Consider the following 8,708-nt stretch of genomic DNA (forward strand, 5'->3'; position numbering starts at 1 on the left):
GTTACACACCTGATCCCACTAATCAACCAGTAGAGTCTCTGCTGAGGAACTTGATTAGGAGACTTAGGTGTGCAATTGCTTGGTAGGAACAAAAACCTTCATCCACACTGGCCCTTTCTGGATAAGATTGCCCACCCCTGCTCTAGATGAACATTGGCAGTGGTACTGAAAAGCTCAGTGACTTTCAACATGTCTGTCATAGGATGCCACCTTTCAAACCATTCAGTCGGTCAAATTTCTGCCCTGCTAGATCTGCCCCGGTCAACTGTAAGTCTGTTATTGTAGGCTGAAATGTCTTGGAGCAACAACAGCTCAGCCGGAAGAACTCGACTGGCCTGCACAGAGCCCTGACCTCAACCCCATCCAAAGCCTTTGGATGAATTTTAACACCGACTGTGAGCAAAGCCCAACCTCACTACGGTTCCTGTGGCTGAATCGGAGCGAATCCCTGCAGCCATGTTCCAAAACATAGTGGGAGGCCTTCGCAGTCGAGTGGAGGCTGTTACGGCAGCACAGGGGGGACCAACTCCAAATTAATGCCCATGTTTTTGACATGAGATGTTCAACAAGCACATACGGGTGTGATGTTCGGGTGCCCACATACTTTTGGCCATGCAGTATACCAGCAACTCAGTCCATTTTGCCAGGAGCAGGTAGAATAAACCACAGTCAAGATAGAAAAAAAAAAAACACCAAATCTTTATTCAAGATTTACTTTTTTTTTAAAAAATACGCAGAGAACAGTTGAGTGCAACTTGGAATGCTCATCATTAAAATGGACCCAAAGTGTGCCGTCATGATTGCTTTGATCGAAGCTGTTCTGGCGTCTTTACAAGAGCTCAACGTCCCCAAGGTGGCCTGCACAACTTCCTGCCCCCGCTCCTACCCACCCCCCCACCCACACACGCACACACACCCACACACACACACCATTCCACCTGCCCCCCCCCCCACCCCGTTCCTCCTGCTCCCGTCCTCTCTGCAAGCGCGCTACTCTTTGGCCACGGCGAAAGGCTTTTCAACCTCAATCTTCCCACATTCATGGATGGTGACGTCTTTCAGAGGCTTGTCCCGGCCATCTGTCTTCGTGGCCTCGATCTTCTTCACAACATCCTGGAGGAAGAAGAGGGATAGAAAAATGCACCATTAAAAGAACTATTTCCAGAACAGGATCAATGCAGAAAAACAGATGGTTGATGCCATATGATATAATCATATTATTAACAGTCAACATCTCATAATTTTGCGTTATTGTTGTGGTATACAGTTTTGGATATTTGCACCTCAAGATCTGGCGCACAACTTCCATTTCTTCATCTTGGATATTATACATGAGGTACTCTACATGACCATCTACTAATGTCTTGCCACTTAATGTGTTTATTTGGCCTCCATTTTATTTGGCCTCACAGTTCATCCTGTTTAAAGTGGGTAACAGAGTTTTGTGAGCCAGTTTCAGTTTGTACGTTGAAAGTTTTAAGTTCTGAGAGAAAGCAGCAGCTCTCTTGGAGGTCCTCATGGACATCTCAGTAAGATGCTGACCAAATGTCAACAAGCATCTTCGTGAAACGTCCGTTTTTTAACCCGGTTGTAAATCTTCTGGAAGCAGGGTTCACTGCGAAGGGCAGCCAAGTCTTCCAGGTAACTTTTAGTCTTCTCAGATAAAAATCACTTTGGAACAAGTTACTCTAGATGGTGGTCGGAAAAGAAACTTGGTGTCACCGTGTGTGGCTGCTCATTCAGCAAGATAAGAAGGCTCCCACCGCCATGATGAAATCAACCTACATGACACAGTATGAAACCATCAGCACACCGCGGACTCACCATTCCCTCCAGAATCTTTCCGAAGACCACGTGTTTACCGTCGAGCCAGGGGGTCTGGACTGTAGTGATGAAGAACTGGGAGCCATTAGTGTCTTTGCCAGCATTAGCCATGCTCAGCCAGCCGGGGCCGTAGTGCTTCAGCTTGAAGTTCTCGTCAGGGAAACGGTCCCCGTAGATGCTCTTGCCTTCGGGGGGGAGGGGGGGGGGAGAGATGGCATCTCAATGAGATTTTAACAATATTCTTCTAAATCATAAAAACTGGAACCTGTACTCACAAAAAACAATGGTGCCTTTTAAAGGATAGTGAGCAACTTTGACCTTTAGCTGGTAAGTAACGACACACTGGATCCTGGTTTTATTCGTAGTATTATCCCAAAATGCACGAAAACTTGATATTAAAACAGCCCATGAAAGAATGGCAAAACCAAATTATAGCGTTATATTGATTATATCTGAATCTGCTATCACCAACATCAGTACTGGTGACCTACCTGTTGTTTACTTACACTAAACGTACTTGATATGAGATGAACTCTTAGATATAATTTTATTTATTTATTCTAATTTACTACTTTATTGATCCCCGTGGGGAAATTTTTCCTCTGCATGTAACCCATCCTGGCTGTGTAGCTAGGAGCAGTGGGCAGCCGCTGTGGAGCGCCCGGGGACCGACTCCAGTTGGTCTTGCCATGCCTCGGTCAGGGGCACAGACAGGAGTATTAACTCTAACATGCATGTATTTTTGATTAATTATTCGATAATATTTAATGATTATCGATAGGTGCTCCAAGATGATTACAGGCAGACACACAAATATCTACCAAATGCAGATGAGTCTCTTCAGACATTTTAGATAAATTTTTTCATTTTAACTTTTTACATTCTTTTTATTTAAAACATTTTATATTTTTATAAATTTTAAAAATGTAAAAATTTTATACATTTTAAAGATTTGATATAATTTTAAATATTTCATTTTTATAAACTTTATATCTTTGTACATTTTAAAAATTTTAAATTTTTATACGTACATTTTTTAAATTTTATATAATTGAATTAAAAAAAATGAAGATAAAAAGATAGGCAACCATCTGATGGAAAAACTCCAGGTGGCAGAAGAATCACCACCCATGTGGACAACTTATGAAGGGACATGGCTGGGGAACGTACAGGAGCTAAAAACGATCATGAAGGAGCGGGACAGATGGAAACGCCGTGTGGAAGCAGTTATGGGGCGTCCTGACGGATGACCCAGATGAGATGAGATGGGATGAGATAGATAAAAATGTTCGCTAAATAAGAAACTAAAATTTAAATGCCATTTGTTTTTCTTCAAAACTGATTGTTTTATGGCAAAGTAACATGAACTGTTTAGGAAAATGGACCTTATGTCTATTAAATTACAAGTAATTAGATGGTTATGGAATAAATTGGCTCCTGTTTTGTGCTTGTAAAGATGGGAGTGTGAATGAGATTTTGGAGGTGGAGGTCAGATTACCGCCTGTGCCGTCTCCTCTGGTGAAGTCTCCTCCCTGGATCATGAAGTCCTTGATGACTCGGTGGAATTTGCTGCCCTTGTAGCCAAATCCTTTCTGTTAAACAGAAACAAACTTCTGAGTCATGATCATTCGCTCACGTTGACATCCAGGATGGTTTTAATCCAAGTCAAACAGTTGAGTGACTTGACTCTGATGACAGGCTTTATGAGAGGTGCGAGTCTCTCCTTTGTGTTTTTACCCCTGATAATTATGACAAATACAAAAGGGAACAAACCGTGCTCCAGCTGGACTCTGCACACTATGGTGTTTGTCAAAGAAAGTTGAATCAGCTCATCTGGACACGTTTATTGTCAGAAACGTTTCATCATCATCTAAGTGACCTCTTCAGTCTCACCTGACTGCAGGTACCCCACCCTTATAAACAATACACTGACTGCAGGTACCCCCACCCTTATAAACAATACAGTGACTGCAGGTGTCCCCACCCTTATAAACAATACAGTGACTGCAGGTACCCCCACCCTTATAAACAATACAGTGACTGCAGGTGTCCCCACCCTTATAAACAATACAGTGACTGCAGGTGTCCCCACCCTTATAAACAATACAGTGGCATAACGACCCAGACCGACGACCAGTTTCATATGCTAATAAGGGTGTGACCATTAACTAGAGTTACAACTGTCATGTGTACTATTCACAGAGGACCGGGGAATGTTTGCAATCCCAGCATTGTAAAATGGTGACAGATGTCCCCCCCCCCCGGTTCAGGGATGGTTGTTCCCTCTTCAGATGGATGGCCTCTTTGACTCCCCGTTCAAACCAGTGTTCCTCCCTATCTAGGATGTGCACATCCTCATCCTTGAGAGAGTGGCCACTGGCCTGTAGATGGTGTAGACTGTGGAGTCCTGGCCTGATGTGTTAGTTCTTCTGTGTTGTGCCATCCCCTTGGCCAGCGTCTGTTTAGTTTCCCTAATGTACAAGTCACGGCAATTCTGCTACACTATATTGCTCCGTTTGTGCCAGGGGACCTGATCCTTGGGGTGGACCAACTTCTGGCACAGCGTGTTTTGGGGTTTGAAGTGAGATGCTGTGTTTGGAAAATACACATCTCAACTTTTCCAACACTCCCGCCACATACAGAATCACCACTGGTTTACACTTAGACAGCTGTTGTCCTTCTCCTCTCTTGGATTGGCTGGTGCACTGTTTGTGCATCTTCCTGGCTTTGACAAACACTCAGTTAGGATAACCACACTTAACCAGGGTCTGTTTAATGTGGGATTTCTCCTCTTCCCCGGCCGCTGTGTCGGTGGGGACGTTGTCAGCTTGGTGGTCCAGCGTCCTGAAGAGAATCAAACCTTAAGTACTGATCAGTATGTGTTGGTTTACGCTAAACATCAACAATCAAATGTCCCAATTGGCCATGTCTGTGGGTTGGAAGCCAGATGTGGGTATGTGTCCTGGTCGCTGCACTAGCGCCTCATCTGGTCAGTTGGGGCGCCTGTTCAGGGGGGGGACTGGGGGGGAATAGCGTGATCCTCCCACGTGCTACATCGCCCTGGTCAAACTCCTCACTGTCAGGTGGAAAGAAGCGGCTGGCGACTCCACATGTATGGGAGGAGGTATGTGGTGGTCTGCAGCCCTCCCCAGATTGGCAGAGGGGGGTGATTGGCCAAGCACAATTGGAGATAAAAAAGGAAGGGGAAAAAAACAACAACACTCAAATGTCCCCCATCACCAGTTGCAATTTCACAGTGTAAGAAGACTAACCTGTCATGTTCCACATCCTCCCTGGTGAACTTGATGTGGTGTCCACAGAGTTCATGTGGTGGTGAAATGTGCTACGTCCTGAGATTTAATTTTAACCCAGGTGTCATCCACAAATCTGAACCAGTGGCTAGGTGGTGTCCCTGGATAGGACATCAGAGCCTCTTTTCCACTTCCTCCATATACAAGTGGGCCACTACAGGTGAGACTGGGGAACCCATAGCACACCCATGCCTCTGCCTATAGTACTGCCCCCTGTATGTGAAGTACATCGACTGAAGACACAGCTTGTGGAGCAGACACACTTGGTCAGTGTTAAGGGTGGTCCCATTTCTAAGGGTGGGGTTGTTTTCATCAACAGGAACGGAGGAGAAAACCATCATTTCACCCTCCTCCATAATGATGTCCCTCACCTTATCCACAAAATCCAGTGTTCTGGATGTGATGTTCGTTACTGCCTACCAACGGGTTAAGAATAGATGCTAGAAACAAGTATTCATGTCACTAAGTCAGGTCATAACTTTCTCAAGGTCTGTCTGGTTTAATAGAACAGTGCATCTGCCTTTGTCTGCTGGAAGGATGATGATGTTCCTGTCCTTACCGAGAGTCGTGAGAGCTTTCCTCTCGTCTCTACTGATGTTGGACGGCGGAGCCTTCGCATTGTCTAAGCAGGCTGAAACTTTTGTCCGCAGTTGCTCCGCTTCCGAGTCCGTGATGTTTTTACAGATCACTGATTTCGTGGCTGTGATCAGTTCCACTAGCGGGATTTGCCTCGGCGTGACAGCGAAATTCAGTCCCTTAGCAAGGATGTCTTTCTCCACCTGGGCGAGTTGTCTGTCGGGCAGATTCTTCTCCCACTTGTCCACATCGTCGGCGTGTGTCTCCATGTCCATGTCTCCATTGAGGGCGCTGTCCGTTGTCTGCCGATGTCTCCGTCATGCAGTGAGGTCAAATTTCTTTTGCTGCCTAGTTTTGGACTTTTCGTGTTGAGCTAGACGAGCCTTACAATGCTATGATTGTAAACATTCCCAAATCCTCTGTGACTAGTGCACATGGCCATTGAAACTCTAGTTCAGGGGTGTCAAACTCCAGGCCTCGAGGACCGCAGTGTCTGCAGGTATTTGTTGCAACCGTGCAGTACACCACCTGATTTAAACCTGATTTAACTAATAAGCTCACCTCCTGGATCAAGGAGGGAAAGGAACTAGTTTAATCAGGTGGTGTAGTGCACGGTTGCAACAAATACCTGCAGACACTGCGGCCCTCGAGGCCTGGAGTTTGACACCCCTGCTCTAGTTAACGGTCACTCCTATTTGCACATGAAACCGAATGTTGTTTTAGGTCGTTATGCCACTGCATGTTTATAAGGGTGGGATACCCGCAGTCAGTTTGGACCGAAGAGGTCACTTAGACGAGTGAGGAAACGTTTCTGTCATTAAACGTTGCGTCCAGGTGAACCGATTCAACCTTCTGTGATTTTCTTACCTGGATTAGAGCATGCACAGACATATAGTCTATATGCAAATGACCATTTGTGAGTCAAAAGATGGAGTAAAGCATCATAGTATCCTCTACAGTTCGCCATTTTAGGAATTGGTTCCAATAAATTTCAACTGTTTTGTCATCCTCACGTGTAAAAGCTCCTCACACAGATAGTTCAACGGTATATCCCTCAGCCATTTGGCAGCTACATGTATTGCAAAGTGAATGCTTGCTCGATAACCCTGGCAGTAAGAAACACACGTCGCATGTACGCTGAACTATCTCCCAACCGTGCAACTCCTACTGGATCACATACACCTGGAACATAATTGTGCTTTTCACTGGTCAACTCCTGCCTCTGTTTCAGCAAGTCCACGTCTTCCACTCGAGCATGAAAATAAAATCAAGTTCATGTTTCTTTACTACAAATCCATTATAACAACACACGTGACAAAACACTTCACACATTTTGACCCATTATTCAGCCGTTAGTGACACGTGATCCCAACGTTTGAAAGAGAAGAGAAACTTATGGAGACGTGACGTCAGGATCCCAGATCTCACCTCTCCCGTTGACAGCGCCGCGAAGTTCTCCACCGTCTTGGGAACCGTTTTCCCGAATAATCCGATCACGATTCTTCCCACGTCTTCATCTCCAATTTTCATGTCGAAGTACACCTAGAAATTCACAAGTTAGTGATCTCACACCGGTGCAAATCCTGACTTTCACATCCCATTACCCCCACCCTCCACCCTCATCATACAGCTGTGTTCATCAAGTGCGCCCCGCAGTTACACTGGAAACATAACGCATGCTAATGTTGGACTTGACGACCTTGTTTGACTCGAGCTGGTGCAGATTATGAGAAATCGTTTACAAGTCTGAGCCTGGGCGGGGGGGGGGGAGCTGGCGGGTGGGGGGGGGGATGAGCTCTCTGCTGCCGGAATCCGGCTGTGCAGACGTGGCCGCAGCAGAAGCAGGGGCCCAGGCTGAAGAGGCACGGCAGCAAAGCCAGCGCGCCGGTACTTTGCCACCCCGTTGAGGCTCAACAGCCTGCAAGATGAGCAAACTGCCGAGATAGGGTCGTTCGGAAAGGACACCTGGAAAACGGGCGTCCCGGTGGCTCGGCGAAGCCTCACCGCAGGGACCTGGTGGCTCGGGACAAAGGCTGCGAGTCTCCCGCATGCTCCCTTCCTTTGTCAGCGTGCACCTTCCCGTCTCGTTTAACACTTCAAAACGTCAAAACCTGCATTAAAACAACACCCCAGAAACACCAGGCACCCGCATCCACGATTAGCCCTGCAACTCGCTAGCGAGTTGAGGGCTACCAAGGCCCCATTAGCTGGGAATGGGGAACGGGTAGCTAGCCGCTGGCAGCTAGGCGAAGGCTTCCCGGTGCACCAACAGTTGGTTGGTGGTTAGCGCTTCGCAGCTAGCTGGAGGCTAGCGGCCACTGACGTGGCTTCTCACAGTCCGAGGGTGGCTAGCATTAGCGGGACAGGGAAGACTACTGAGGCGGCCTGCCCTGGATTTTAAAGATCAGCGGCGGGGATCGGAGCCTTTATTCGTCGGGACAGATGGGAAGGAGACACTGGGCGAAGAGAGCGGGGGAGGACATGCGGCGAAGAGGGTTCCGGAGCCAGACTCAAACCGGGTCGCTACAGCTCAGGCCTGGCTGGAACCCCCGCAAGATCGTACGGTTTCTGGTCCGCAAAACTGCGCCCACCTTGGCGGTGACTTTCGGGCCCTTCTTCTTCTCGTCGGCGTCCGAACCGTTCGGGAAGAGCAGAAAAATCACCGACCCGACGATGACCGTGACAGCGACCAGGAACTTCATCTTCCTCTCGCAGATCCGAACCATGAACGAAAAAAAAAGGCACAGCGCGTCCCTGCTGCCCTTATAAGCGCCGGCAGGAGGCGCTTCTCCGGGGAGGAGACTGCGGCCGAAACTGCGCTGCGGGGGCGGGGCTACTTCCGGCCAGGGAGACGCACGCGATGGGGATTGGGCCTCACTTCGGCCCGTTGAGCCAATCAGATGCGTCCGCGTAACGCACCTCTCCTGAGCCCTGATTTTGCATCAACAGAGATTTTATTAGCTCATGTTTTACCAACCGCTTCTAGTACACTAACAC

At 47.5% G+C, this 8,708-nt stretch overlaps 1 protein-coding gene across 1 annotated transcript; it reads right to left on the bottom strand.

Moving 5' to 3' along the window:
- Positions 1-677: 677 nt before the first annotated feature.
- ppib (peptidylprolyl isomerase B (cyclophilin B)) lies at positions 678-8,473 on the bottom strand. The gene is made up of 5 exons (XM_056281301.1): positions 8,303-8,473; positions 7,140-7,253; positions 3,323-3,416; positions 1,825-2,009; positions 678-1,113 (listed from the first exon to the last, which is right to left on the bottom strand). The coding sequence occupies exons 1-5, from the start codon at positions 8,435-8,437 to the stop codon at positions 991-993; spliced, it is 651 nt and encodes a 216-aa protein (XP_056137276.1). The 5' UTR covers positions 8,438-8,473; the 3' UTR covers positions 678-990.
- Between the last annotated feature and the right edge of the window lie 235 nt (positions 8,474-8,708).

Source organism: Lampris incognitus, chromosome 6 (genome assembly GCF_029633865.1).
Source record: "Lampris incognitus isolate fLamInc1 chromosome 6, fLamInc1.hap2, whole genome shotgun sequence".
NCBI classification, from domain to species: domain Eukaryota; kingdom Metazoa; phylum Chordata; class Actinopteri; order Lampriformes; family Lampridae; genus Lampris; species Lampris incognitus.

Bases quoted from the DNA above. Each gene is read 5' to 3' on its own strand.
- ppib (XM_056281301.1), bottom strand. From the start codon at position 8,437: ATGGTTCGGATCTGCGAGAGGAAGATGAAGTTCCTGGTCGCTGTCACG. The intron at 2,010-3,322 runs GTAATCTGACCT...TCCCCCCCGAAG, and splicing joins CAGAGGAGACGGCACAGGCG to GCAAGAGCATCTACGGGGAC. The intron at 1,114-1,824 runs GTGAGTCCGCGG...TTCTTCCTCCAG, and splicing joins GAAAGATTCTGGAGGGAATG to GATGTTGTGAAGAAGATCGA.